This window comes from Polyodon spathula, chromosome 21 (assembly GCF_017654505.1).
Source record: "Polyodon spathula isolate WHYD16114869_AA chromosome 21, ASM1765450v1, whole genome shotgun sequence".
NCBI classification, from domain to species: Eukaryota; Metazoa; Chordata; class Actinopteri; order Acipenseriformes; family Polyodontidae; genus Polyodon; species Polyodon spathula.
The window spans coordinates 27191402-27206481 of record NC_054554.1 but is presented as its reverse complement, the minus strand read 5'-3'; the positions used below and the strand labels follow the sequence as shown (position 1 = coordinate 27206481).

The 15080-nt window shown below is 40.0% G+C and overlaps 1 protein-coding gene across 1 annotated transcript in view; it reads left to right on the top strand.

Annotated features, from left to right (window-relative positions):
- Positions 1 to 15080, top strand: part of LOC121296467 (protein sidekick-2-like) — a 131808-nt gene that overhangs the window by 77486 nt on the left and 39242 nt on the right. The window contains exon 2 of the mRNA XM_041222077.1: positions 13854 to 14013. Coding sequence (XP_041078011.1) covers positions 13854 to 14013 — 160 coding nt within the window. The remainder of the gene's footprint in view (positions 1 to 13853; positions 14014 to 15080) is intronic.

Below are 15080 nucleotides of genomic sequence, written 5' to 3'. Positions count from 1 at the left end.
TCGAGAAGGCAGTCTGCCAAAGAGCAGGCAATCACTTACTCATTTTTACTGCTGTACTGCAGTAAAAGTGTCAATGCCCTGCATGAGAGGGAAATTCGTTTCCAATCAGCTTTTAATACTCAATACAGAAATTGCCATTGATTGGTATTTAGCTATAACGGTGAGGGAATGAGAACCTTTTTGTGTTTGAGACACATTGACAGGGGGGAAAGCCGTTTGGGGAAGCTCCCATAGTCTCTGTCTGCGACTATCTGCTTTATGGATAAATTTCACGGCCACTAAAATTTATCCCAAATGAGGAAAAAAATAAGACTCCTGGCCAGCGATAATTGACCTTGTCAGCTCATTAACCTCCCATCTCTTCACCTCGGGATGTTAAGTCCTCACAGCAGTCAATTAGCAGCTCATATGCCCACTTTGGCAGGTCTTATTGCTCAATTCTCTTTCGCTGGCTACCTGGGAAGAGTTAGCTGCATCTCCTAAGACAGCCCTGTAATTGAGGTGGAGATCATAAAGTTCACCCTTACAGAAATATTTGTTTGCTTGCTGCTAGCTTAACTCCCATATAATGGGGGTTGAGGCAGATGCTTGTTGTAGTTATAATGATGTCTCGTATTGTTTGAATGATATCCCAATCCAGGCTGACATCTCTGAGAAATGAGTTGTAACTTGAAGTTATATCCGTGGTATAACAGCAATCACTGAGTTGTAAAATTCATTTTTCATCATGTTATATCACAGTTCGAGAGCTGGGCTACACAGGGAGTCCTAATACCTGTTGGAGGATTGCAGTGATTTCAAATTGATATGCATACAATGGTATTCTAATAAATACAATTAAATTGGGTCTTAATAATAAAGACAAGTTTGTTGGTGACTTTGTATGAGGGACGAGATCCAAGTATGGTTTTTTTTACAGCAGAAAGAGAGAGTCAAGGAGCAGACCGTTTGCTTATCAACAAGCTTGTCACACAAATGGATAGCTTCGATTGATGTCCCCTTTCTTCATTGTACTCCATTCCATTGTGTTCCAATCACTAAACTGACTTGGCTGAAAGCCTTGGCACAGAGGCTGGGCATGTGATGAGAGAGAGAGAGAGAGAGAGAGAGAGAGATATCCTAGGGAGTGGGAAAGGGCACGTAGCTCGGTAGTGTCGCATCTAGAGGTCACATTGCTATAGTGTCATTTTACACTGCAGCCCACAACTTGCACCTGTAAGAAAGGAGCTGTTAACAAACTCCTCTGAACGTGCAATCATATGGGAAAAGTGCAGCTAGTTAGACTGCAGCACATATCGGCAGCGATTAGACTTCCTTCTTCACAGCACAATCAGACCATTTCATGAACCTACATATGAGTCTCAGATGAAATGCTTGTTCTCTATAAGAAATGGATGCAGTTAAACTGGATTGAAAGGTATGCACTGCACTGTTAAGAAGAAATCATGACTGGATTTAAACTCTAGGGTTCCAGGGTTGGCACCTAAACCTTAAAATGCCCTTTGAATGTCATAAAAAATACTACCAGTACTACAGTAATAATAATTTCTCTTACAAATGATGCCGAATGAAGCTTGCCTTACTGTCTGCCCTACCAGGTCATCAGCAGCCTCACTTCCTCCATCTGCTTGCTGTATTTGGCAACTCTGTTCCTGGCTCAGGAGCAAACTAATAAAACACAAATATTAGCTGCAGACTCGTAGGAGCGCCTCCCCCTGCCAGCTGTACAGATGTTCAGATGATACACCTCTTGCTCCGGTATGTGTCTGGAAAGCTGAGAATTTTTCATCGTCAACTAATTAGAAATGAATTAGCTAACAGGTACAAACAATCACAGCAGATGGCAAAAAGTGAGGAATTAACGATAATGACCTTCAGCTCAGGCTGCTGGGATTGCATGGCAGATGTGTTTTTTTTTTTAAAAAATGTTTTCTCGTACCTGAGCGTACCTCTCACAATCCACAGGAGGTCATGGTACGGAGCATCTCTTTCTTCCTCTATTAGAATTGCAGATTCCAGGGAAAAATGAACACAACGAGTTTTGCTGGATGCCGCACAACGACAGTGTGGATTGGAAGGCAATGATCATTCTTTTTTTTTTCCTGCTTATTTTCTTTAATTCTCTGCTGGTTTGCTGTCTGACTACAAACACACCTGCATAAAAAAAAAAAATCTTGCCAGCGCTGTGTGAGATGAAGTGCGGAGAATTAGAGTAAACAGACTTCCGTATGCAGCGTCTCTGAATTGGGACTGAAGTTCTTACACTGATCCAGATGCTATGTAGTTACTCAGAAAGCAGTTAAACGGCAGTCCCTATCCAACAGTTAAATAGCAGTCTCAATACACTACTCGTATACTGCTATATTTAACGTTTAACTGCAGGTCTTCAGTATATTGACAAACAGATGTAAATGCTTGTTTCATGACCAAACTAGGGATGGCATTCTTTCTGCCACTATCTATCCATCTATCCATGTATCTATTTTTTCCAACCATCTAGAAATGAGAGGTTGTAGTGGCCCCATGTTGAAGAAAGGCAATAGTTAACCCTACTGTATGAATGTATGCAGTGCTACAATTGTTAATAAATAAAAACCAGAGTTCTTTGTGTAGGTGTGTGTGTGTGTGTGTGTGTGTGTGTGTGTGTGTGTGTGTGTGTGTGTGTGTGTGTGTGTGTGTGTGTGTTCCTAATTAACTCCAGCGCTGCTCCCAGAACAATCCTCCAGGTACTGATAATTCAGTCACGAGACTAATGGCTCCCTGAGCACTCTTCACTCTGAATTCTTTTCTTCATTTGTTGGCTCTTTGATGCCTTTAATTGTTTTTAAGTTACTGTATTGGCTGCCCACAAATCTGCAGCGACGGAGGCAGCAGAATGATTCCTCTCAGGTCTTTAATTTTTTTTTCCACTCTTTTTTTCTCCAATAAATCCTTGCATGTGATTAATCTTCTCAAGCAGAAGGGCTCTTCAAAGACCCAGGCAGCACCTCCTAGAGTCACGCTTACAGGAGGCAGCTTTCTACAACTGTCTATAAGAGACAAGCTGAGCTTCTGATCATTCAAGCCCAAATCATGGTGATTCAAGACTAAGACAAAGTCCCAATGACTGGAAGCCTGGTCTACATGATTCAAACCCAAGTCTGCATTAGTCAAGGCGAGTCTACACAATTCAAGCCAAGTACAAATGATTAGAAACACATTCTTGATTGGGTAACACTTTAATTATTATGTATTTGCATAGTAGTTACCTAGTAAATACATGTGTACTTAGACATTATAATTACAATGTACATCTTTTTGACCAACATATGTAAGTGCACAATTGTATCGGGTTAGGGTTATATCGTGCAAAAAGATGTACACCTTAAGTACATTGTAACTATGCATAATAACATTGTAATTATGTGTAAGAAGCTATTCAGATGCACAGTAATTAGACACTTAATGCAAAGTGTTACTCACACAATTCCAGCTAAATCCATTAACAGATGATCTGCATTCTAAAAAGAAAAAAAAACAAACTCCCTAGCTCCAGTCAGCCAAAACGAGCTTTTAAATCTGCGCTGAAGACTTGCTTGTTTAGCAGAGCGTGTTTTTAGCAGTGGTGTGTTCTCATAGTGTTGTGAAGCTCCCAGGGAAGCATGTACTGCTCTCTCCAATCCTGTGAAAATCAAAAGTGCCACGTTCCCTTGCAGTCCCACAGTGCTGCTGGCACTTTGAAAACCAAAGACGGCTCGTGAAGGGTCAGTAGATACCAAATAAAGGTTATGGACTAGATTCTCAGAACCATTTGCTCCTAATTGTCGTTAGCACGATTTTTGTCAGATAGTAGAAACATACCCACTACAGTTCCCAACTCGGAATTCAACAACTCCGATATGGGTTTAGGGCCTTGTGGTTAGTTGAGAAGTGCTGAATATTCATTTTAGAAAAGCAATTGATGTTTGGACTAAATAGCTTTGAGAACTTAGCACTATATGCAAATATTAAGAATTCAGTTATGGCTCCATTTTTACACTGGATATTTTTTTTTCAGTTGATAAGCAAACTTGGAAGGAAGTATTAAAAGCATTTTAAAAATATCGTTGGGTTCATTTTTGCAGTTTTCAAATCTTTCACATTAATATTGGGTTCTATTGTTTTTAGTTCTATTATCAGGTCAAGTACGAAAATCTTCAGATACAACCATAAGCAAAATAACTATCAAAGGTCTTTAAATTGGTAATCATTGAGGAATGTCCACGTTAAACTTACAGACTTGTCCCATCGATGCTGCAGTCCTGTACCTTATAGACCTAATTGATTCTAATGTTGTGTTGAAACACCTGTAACTAACTACTGAAGCAATGAGCAGCCCATGTCAAAGCAACGTCTCTGCCTGTAAATATCTATTAAACTCAGTGATTACTTTATTTTAAAAAAGGACATAATGTTCCATCTCTAATCCATAATCACGTTGAAATTATGATGCCTTTTAGAAAGTGTCAGCAGTACCAGTAACACTTTTAATAAGTCTTATTCAGCTACTAACCTTTCATAGGCAGTCAGTATGTATTGCAATGGACTGGCCCTCCACCCCTCCAACTGACTGTGCTGTGGGAGGCTGGAGGACTGGTGCAGAACGTCTCCTGTCCCATGAGGCCTAGAGGCTGATTGAGTGGCAGGGTGGCGGTTGTCGTGGAGACAGTCGTGGTGACAGGGTGACTGATTCGTTGCTCCAAGAGCCTGAAAGCTTTGACCTTCAGATGGAGAGGAGAATTGAGAACAAGATTAGTGTGGCCAGTCAAAGGCGGCAAAGATTGATCAACTGTCACCCTCGCGCTCTGAGGCTCTCAAAGAGCTAGGGCAGAGGGGGAGCTAGAGGAGGCAAGGAGGGGGATGTTCAAATACCCAGGTACCAACCAGGCCTTGCAAAGTGACTCTTATTGACATGCAAAACAAAATACATATCATTGATGAACAGATTCATAAATAACAAATTAAATAAAGTGCAGTTACATCATCTGGCCATTTAGTGGCACTGTGCGCAGTTATTTGACCTTTTTGTCTTATACAACAAATAAATATTTTAGCCGTAATGATCAGGTACTTTTAACATTGAACGACCCAGCCCCTAATAACAATACATCTTAGTAATTGGAGGTAATTTAATAGAAATGTCTTCAATTTCTAAATGTTAGTAAACAAATTACTTTATTCATTTTTACTAAGTAATTCAATTGGTAGTAATATTTCTTAATTTGTTGAATAAATTACAAATTCAGGTACTTTCATGTCATTGGTATTTGTTTTGGTGTTTTATTTCAGTACACATATTGGTATAAATGTACACTTCATTAGGTTACTAGAGTGGTTTTGAATGTAAGGAGTGTGCCTCTGAATGGAGTTCTTCCCTAGTGTGATGTATAGAAGCAATTGAAAATCCACACTCTATAACCATTTTTCAGTCAACACTCGCATTGCGTGCAGACCTCATTCACAGTAAAGTTGTATTCCGAAATTGATTTGGATTTCTGTGGAAATGATTTTGCAGACCTGAGACCTCCTGAAAACTAGTAATGCACAGTCAGAACAAAGTCCATCACAGAATGGAGGAATAAAACTCCATTGGAGTTAACCCCTCCCTTCCTTTCACCTCTGGAGGGCTGGGTTTGAATAGTGTAATTTAAGCTGTAAAACAGCGCTGATGTGTTCAGGCTAATTGCCTGCCTCGCGCTGACGGAGCACCCTGTTGCGGCACGTTCATTTACACTGTGTATTTCTACAAGATCTAGGGGGATCTGAACATTACAACATCACACTGTAGATAATCTTCATTTGCAGCTGGAAGAAGAGGGAGGAGGGAGGGAGAGAATGTGGCTTCAGTGCCCCTGCCGCCCTTCTAATTGTATTCCATTCCTACCTTATCGGCTCTAGATAGTTGGATTTTCCTAACTTGGGTTGTTAGCACTTAGGAAATGATTTGGAAAGTCTTTAGGAAATCCTTTTCATTCATACCACAGTAAATGCAGCAATTATAGTGTTTGGTTGCAAAAGAGAAAGAAAGAAAGAAAGCAAACAATGAATGAAAAAGATGACCTAATTCCGGAACGACATTTTGCTGCAGAAGAGTGAAACATTTTATTGAAAAAGAAAAGAAAGAGAGAAGCTGTTTTTAGAAAGTAAGAAAATTAAAACAGAAACTGCTTCAGAGAAGGAAAGAACGAACTTTGGCATTTGGCTGCAGAAAGAAATAAGTAAGTGTGTTTGAGAAGAAAGAAACATCCATCTCTCTTCAGATGCTGAACAAAAATTAAACTTTCTTTTAGTATTGAATGAAAGAAAGAAAGAAAGCATTATTTTTTTTTCTTAAAAGAAGAAAATAAACTGATAAACTGCCACTCCAGACCTCTTCAATGGCAAAGGGTTTGATCCTGGATTCTGATCAGTTAATAAAATTCATCACTGAGGACCCAGTCAGCTCCATAGACAGACAAGCTGCCAATCACAGCTGCAGAGCTCTCGCACCTGCAAATAATGAGGCCATCAGTCAGCGATCACCGGCCCCTCGAAACCAGGGAGGTGAAAGGGGGATCCCTATCGCTGAGATAACAATTCATTTCAATAACCAGTGCTGATAATATATAAACAGCATGATCTTTGTGAGGGATGAAAGGTAGCATGAGTGGAAACATATCAGGGATTCTTCAACCTCATCATCGACTTGCCCTTGTCAGTCAATCCAACTCTGCAGGTGATTGCTCAAAGCAGGCAGGGAGACAGGGAGGGTATGCTGCTATTGCATGCTAATTTTGCAGTCTCCTGTGCATCATCACCACAATAAGTAATTATGCTGTCTAATGCTCCGTGCTTTCTTTGTTAGGCCCTCGTAGTGGTTTGTATTTTTTTTTTTTGTTGTTGTTGTTCTAAGCAAATAAGCCATTGATCTTCAGTGTAACTAGAAGGAGATCCAGTGCATGATAATATTGCTTATGCTAATAAGAGGATTGAAAAGCCTGGGTTCTATCACTCCTGAAGAAACCGTTGCAGATTACGTTGGCTGGAATTTCAAAGTGAGCTTACCCTTTCTTACCGGAGCGTCGCCTCCCTGAGAAGACTCACCAGTGAAGGAGCTCACCTGATTGTCTTGTGACTCCAATGTGCCAGCCTCATTGCTGCTTTAGAGAAAGAGAAGATTTTAGTTCAGATCTTTTCAGAACAAAAAAAAAAATATATGTATTAGTTTCTAAGCAACAAATGAGAGTATACTACCATCATATCCTATGCACGGTGCTAGCTTTGTTCTGAGTTACTGCAGTGCTTATACAACACTCTCTCTCTCTCTCTCTCTCTCTCTCTCTCTCTCTCTCTCTCTTTATATATATATATATATATATATATATATATATATATATATATATATATATATATATATTGATTCTATATATATATATATAACTTCTCTCAACTTTGAACTGTCCTTTTGACTTTCTGAAATGACAAAAGACTGAAAGACTTAAGTTTGTTTGAGTTGAGCTGTCAACATTTTTTTCTAACTGTATTTTGCAGCAGGCACCCTAGATTGAGACATAATATGCCGTCGTTCGGTCAAAAACATTTTTCTGTTATTTATTGTTAGTTTTTTTATTTACTTATGCTATATCGGCTATATTTAAACAAAAATATATATAGTCATATTACTATCCCACTTATTTTCAGTACTGATTCATATATTTCCCTCGGGGCAATCATTTTTCCAATATAGCCCTCGTTTCTTCCATAGTATAGGTAATCATCATATATATATATATATATATATATATATATATATATATATATATATATATATATATATATATATATATATATAGGTATAGTCCTGTCATAGCCCTAAATACTTTGTTTAGTGGTCTGAGATAATGGTTCCTACAAATAGGTGCATGCCATTAAGTGATAATTTGAACAATTATCTTGGGCTACTTCACACGCTTCTGTTTTAGTTTTTGCCCTTAATTGAGAGGAACAGTCAGTCACATTGAAAAAGCAGCTTATATACCACATTATAATTAATGATAACTTGAAAATAGGGACGTGCCAAAAAATCTGAAAATGATGGCTAAACAAAAACTCCCCTTTAACTTATCGCCACTTGGCAGCTGAAAGTAGTAATTGTGTATAGGTACCATTGTATAGGTAACAAGCTCAGGTGTGTTTTGTTAAAATCACAGTAAAACCAGGAAAGGAGCCGTCTACTATGCAGTGGGAGTTTTGTTTCCAACCCTGGTTTTCCTTGAATGTGATTTTTGCATGGCACACAGTGCAACCTTGTGTCTAAATGGTGTAATTACAGCAAGGGGGATCTGAATAGCTGGAATATCATTGTACTGCGCTGCTGTGAAAGGGTTAAATCTGTCTGTTTTTTAATCCTTTAAACTGTAGCTGCTCTGCCGTAAATGCTCAGCACATTAGCTGAACTCCCAGCAAGTCCATGGCAAGCCATTTATAATTCAGAGCCTGAGAACATTGTTTTACTGACTTCATTTTTTAACACCCCTGAGGCGACCAGCTAAAAATGCCTCCCCTTCTCTCCTCGGGGTCCCTGCTGAGCAGCTCACCTCAAACTAATCACCACTCCACTGGAAGCAGGACGCAGCCATCCCTAATACACTGCACGGACATTGTGATTGTTCTTCCTGTACGCATGTGGGTTTTGAGGTTAGAAGAGATCAGCTTCCCATCCTTCCTTGCGATAAACTGGACCTGCTTCTTCACCTGCCAGGACCACTAGCATACACTAATCAAGGGAGAACTTTCAGCTGTCATACCGAATTTAATATCCAACAAAGTTGACAGTATTTCTGGCATGCCTTTGTCGTGGTTAGGACTCTACTGTAAATTTGTATCACCCAGTCAGTGGAGTATCTTAACGCTAAACTTCAAAAACCACAAACAGCAAACCTGATCCAAACAGGTCGAAGTGCAAAAGAATTCTTAAGTACAAAAAAAATGACAGCTTCCTATGAACGCTTTTGAAAACGTTTGCTGAAATGTGTTCCAGGCTTCCTGCACTGTCCGGTGTGCTGGATGAAATTAAACAAAGGGTCAGTACTGCTGCCCTTTAACTTGAATTGACCTGCTGGTGTTCTTCCCCAAGCTGATATTTTAGCCTCAAGGGGATGATGGAGCATGGTTGTATTCTGTTTAGATCCAGGGTGACCAAAGTCAGCCCTTCCTCTCCTGGGCTTTGTTCCAACCCTGTTCTAAATTGTTTAATTAAACAATTCCCGAGTACCTCCTCAACCTGCTGACTCGCTAGGTCCCTGCCCGCAACCTGAGGTCCTCAGACTCTGGCCTGCTTGTTATCTCCAAGAAAAAGTGCACCACACTTGTTTAGCTTCATGGCTCCGACTCTGGAACTCTCCCAGCTTTGGTGCGTGATGCTCCCACCGTTGCTCGCTTTAAATCAACTCTCAAGACCCACCTGTTCTCTTTTGCTCTCCATGCTCCTTAAGCCTGATATCTGTTATTAGCTGCTGCTGCTATTTCACGTATTGTTACTATCATGTATTCTGTACTTTCCACTGTATTTATTGTACTATTTCATGTATTATGCTACTATCATGTATTATGTATTTTCCACTTTATATCATGTTTTATGCATTTCTCTATTTGAAGTATTATGGATTTTCTTGTATTTATTGCATCTTGTAAAGCGCTTTGTGATGGTGGTCCTCAATGAAAGGCATTATATAAAATAAAGATTGATTGATTGGTTGACCATCCAGACCCTGAAGTAGTTAATTGTATAATTTTACCTGTTAAACCTGTCGGGGAATGGCCCACCAGGACCGTGATTGGAGAATAGACCCTTCATCCCTTTTCGCTGTACTTAAGGGTTTTCTGTTCATTTCAAAAATTGTATTCCTGGTGGAAGAACCTGGTGGGTTCAAAAATTTGATTTGAAGAAAAAGAAAAAGACTGAAACAGAACAAAGCGACTTTGAAATGGGATTGGACCACCGCATGTGCACAGGCCCTGGAAATATTAAACACACAAGACTCCAATCAGGATGGCTTGGTTTTCAAAGACTCTCAACATGTCAGGCCAGCAGTAAGTTTGTTCTAAGTGGGCTCTTCATAAAGATAGGCCTTGCAGCTTGATTTCATTGAGACAGCGCCTGTGTTTAGTATATATGCCAGGAGGGATTGGCACAGGGCCTGTGGGTATTTAGAAATCTTTCAATGAAAATATGTATCTAGGAGCAGTCCGGGAAGCAGGACAAGCCATTTGTTTCGGGAGACTGTGTGTTCTGGCCTGTACAGAGCCCCCACTCCTTCAGCAGTGACACTAACCTGCTAGCACTGCATGGAGAGGGAGGCAATCACTCTTGATTACTGCTACACAGCCCAGCTCCCTGCTTCTAACTCATTAACCACAGGAGACAAATGGGCTGGACCCCGCTCTCATGCCTCTTTCTCGCTCTCGGTGTTTGTTAAAACTGAGTTGAATATATATTTTACTTCTCAATGTGCCTGTCTGCCTGGGCCTCTTACATTTGCCACCCCCTTCACATTTCCCATAGAGAGTGACAGTTGTCCATGGTAAATGTGCACAGTAATTCTATGCATTTAACATAGTTTATCATGGTTTGATTTTAATATGCTTTACCAAAATCTCTCTGGGCTTTACAATACTTGCCTGTGCTTAGTCGCTTTGTTTTCATGTTTTATTTTTATATTGAACCCACTCGATTTGTTAATTAAACTGTTGAAAGTGTTGATTGTGAAACCAGATCACTTTAGTTTTTTTTTTTTTCCTGTAACTTGAATGAGACGATGATTTTGTTACATTGATAATGGCAGCTCCTTATTTTTTATTCGAACCAAGCACGAAAAAGCGAGTTCAGTTAAATTGTTTTTTTTTTTGTTTTTTGTTTTTTTTTTTTTTTTTTTCGGATTTAAAATCTTAATGACTCGTTGCAAAAATGTTATAACCTGTTTTGCAAATAATAGTTTCCTCTTAATTACAATTTAATGAAATCAATTTAACTTCACCAGCTGTTGACGTTCGGTTTCAATTAAAAATAAGGAGCTGTCTTTTTATTTTTTACATTATCAATCAAACAGAATCATAATCTCAATCAAGTTATGGGAAAAATAAATTGAATGGAGTTGGCTCATCAACACATCAAAAAGTCAACACGTGATGAAAAAGAAAAGCAAGAGCCCTACTTGTGCTGCTTTATACTTTGCTGTGCTATTACTATAGTAAACCTGTATAGGGGGTCTTAGAAGACAGTATACCATGGAATCCATCAGTCACTGTTATAATGTACCGTATGTTGAAATGTGCTTGACATCATGAGTTACTATTAAAAGTTATTAAGTTTATTATTATAATACAAGTATGTTTTTGCGCAAAACTGTTCTTGGTTTTCACAGGCGTCTAGATCAGTTTATTAAATCCATCAGAGGAGACTTTAAAAAGACATTCATAGAGCTGTGGATTGGATCCTACAATGCAGCAAGAAACCTTTGTTGCACTTAAAATGTTTGTGTTCCTCTTTTCACAATGATATCTGAAAATACCAGTATCCTAAAAAGTTGTAATGTAGAGAATTCAACGGCAAACAGCTCTATATCCAAAGAAAGTCAGGATCCGACAGAATACTCATCGATCTCTAGAAATACTTCATAATAATTATTAAAATAATCACTTTTTCAGCTTATCAAATGTTTTTCTTCTTCATTAAGGATGTAGTGTAAAATATCCAACACCCTCCAGAAAGTATTGGGACAGTATCCCTGAACTGACACACCAAGCTGCCCTTTCTCAGCGCTAACCATTTAGAGAATGCTTCCCTGGATTCTGTGTGTATGTTGCCCTCAGAGCACCAAGACTCCCATATGAAATATTAATGGGATTCCTTCAAGCACATTTCTCCGAGGCTCCTGTGTTCAGCCTTGCCCATTGGCGGAGTGTTTAGGTGTAGAGAATTCAATTGGTCTCTGGGGGGAGACTGGGCACCATGCTGGGGTTGCTGGGTGACTGAGTGGGTTAATACACTCACTAGCCTTTCGCTTCTGTGGGTTCAACTGTGGCTTAGGTCACAAGTGGGAGCTGAAAGAGTGTTTTAGTGCTCATTTTTAAGGTCGGCAGTGCTGGAGAGCTGAAAGGGGGCCATTGCTCATTATTGAGGTGCAGGGTAACAGCAATACTGGAGTGTTTAGACTAGTGGTCATGTTGAGGTGCAGGGTTGGAGAGCTGAGCATGGTGTGTTTATACTGGAGCTCATTGCTCAGGTTCATGTTAATGACCCTGTTGGAGAGCTGAGCATGGAGTGTTTATACTGGAGCTCATTGCTCAGGTTCATGTTAATGACCCTGTTGGAGAGCTGAGCATGGAGTGTTTAGCTCTCAGTACAGTTTCTGATGACAGTGCCAGAGGGAAGAAACCTTTAAAACGAGATGAGCTTAATAATTTAAGCAAACCAAAAGGTTAGTATTTATACCTGGCTGATGAAGGCATGAATCAATAACAAGATGTAATTAACTGCATATTATGTGTTTAAGAATAAACTGCTTTGCTGGAGGTATTTTGTATTATGTGGATTGGAAAGGCCTCATCTGCCATGGAATTGAATATGTCAATTAGAAATAGAAAATGCTTCTTCAGCTGGTAATTGCTGCGTACATTTTTTGCCGCGTGCAGGTAAATGGAAACACAATAATACAGAGCCAATTGCTTCCAGCCATTTTTTACAGCAGTGTTGAGATGTAATTAGAGACAATTACATGAAAGTGGAAGGCACATCTGGGAACCCAACCAGCGCATGATACTGTGTGCTGTGGCAGACTGGGTTTCAGCTCCTGATCTCATTGCCCTTTTATAGTGCAGCTGTTTTTGAGGTAAAAATTGCCTGGCCATGCCACTTTTGTGCCAATATACAATTCTCCTTCTAAGATAAAATGGTGCTTTCTGCAGAGTGAATTATGAGCGACTGTGGCAAAGTGGTTATTAGTGCGCAGGTGTCGAGCAGGTGAAGTGCAGGTGCAGTAATCCAATGAAACAAACAGACAACAAAGTACGGGTGATATGGTTTATTTGTTTGTAATCCAGCGGTCTGGTGACCAAGCAGTAAATAACAAAGAGCTTGCAATCCACAGCAATGTACAATGAGTTTTAGACAGACAGACCAAACAAACAAAACACTCACGGCTCTCTCAGTGTAACCATGACCCCTTGGTTAACGAACGCCCCCAATCCTCCAATCCGTGGATGCCACACAGTTGACCTTCTGGGTCAATGATTTAGTGTAGCTCAGTCCCCTTTCTAGATGGCCGACTTCCGCCTAACTCTGGGAATGAACTGTCGGGCCACCCAGTCCAGGGTACTCTGTTCCCTTTACACAGCGCCCTCACAAGTCGGCAGGGAGATCTAACACCAAGAATCATTCAATCTCTGTCAAAGTGATCTATTGTTTTAAGCAGCTGGTATTCATTTGACTACTTTTCTATTGTTGTATTTAGTAATTGTACAAATATAACGATACAATTCTGGATGTCCTGTTTTGCTAAGATATATCGACTTCTGTTACCTGCAATGCTGATATATATGGAAGCCTCAGTACATATACAGTAGACTATCAGCATGATACATTTGCTTATTGTATTTGTGTGTGTGTGTGTGTGTGTGTGTGTGTGTGTCTATATATATATATATATATATATATATATATATATATATATATATATATATATATATATATATATATATATATAAAATTAGATAATGTACAACAACACGCCTCCTCCCCACCCTCAAGAATCAGGGGTATGATTAATTCCTCATTGCCCCTCTCTTCTTTCTTCCAGATGACGTGCCTCCCTATTTCAAGACGGAGCCTGTGCGCTCTCAACTGCACCTGGAGAGAAACAGACTGGTCCTCACCTGCATGGCGGAGGGCAGCTGGCCGCTGGAGTTTAAGTGGATCCACAACAATACAGAGCTCACCCGCTTCTCCCTGGAGTACAGGTACACGGAGGGGTCCCGCTGGCTAAGCTAGAACTCTTTCACTCATGCATTACTATTGCATCACCTTACCTTTTACACCCTCCAGTATATATTTATATAAGCAAGAAAACTACCTCCTCAATCAGGCTCCCTGCTCTGCCTCAGATCTGCTTTCCATTCCAACATCAGCCGGTATATGCTGTTGGATGTTTGAAATAAGACTAATGTTTGTTTTTTTTATTTGATTTTTGTATTATTTGCCCCGGACTAAGTCGTACTGACGTGTGTTATCCAAGATCAGTTGCTAGACTTGAGAGCTCAGATAAGGCTGTTTGACTGAAAGGGTGAAGATTTAATCTCCCTGCAAATGTTACATGAAATGGCTCTATCTTGCACTGGTATTAAAATGTGTCAACTGAAGGCTCTGCACTGGAGCACTGTGCCTGACGGTTCCATTCACTGTTCTTGATTGCGCTGTAACGTCCCAAACCTGGGATCTCAATTGAAAGCCCTGTCTCCATTAGAACCTGCAGGGATTGGACAATAAGCACACTTTAGTGCAGCTGGGCTGTCTAACGTATAGATTTTGCAATATATGTAACAAGGCTGGACAGGACCTGGAGACCCCGTGCTCTGCAAGCAAGCATCTAAACCACAATGCATTCATGGTTTTAGAGCTTAACCTCACTTCATCTCACCGACAGGGGACAGAATCCGTAACGACAGTGTATCACACTACACCTTGCGTTACATATAGAAAAGCAGCATCTCTCAGATTCAGTTATAAATCTTAGTAGACATTTGGCAGGTTCTTCGTTATTCAAGACTTCCCTTTAGAGGAATGGTGATGCATCACTCCATATCAATTTTAATGTTTTCACATGGAATCAGTGCTGTCCTGGCTGCCTGTAGGTAGCCCTACACCCTACTGACAGTGTTATGGCAGGTTTTCATATGTGTTTATCCAGCCCTGTAAGGACTTAAAAATCCAACTTCACACCCCATTACCGATGCAGTTCCTAAACTTTCGGTGTCAACATCTTCAATTATTAACGTTAATTTGCAAGTAATTAAATCGCGACTTTTAA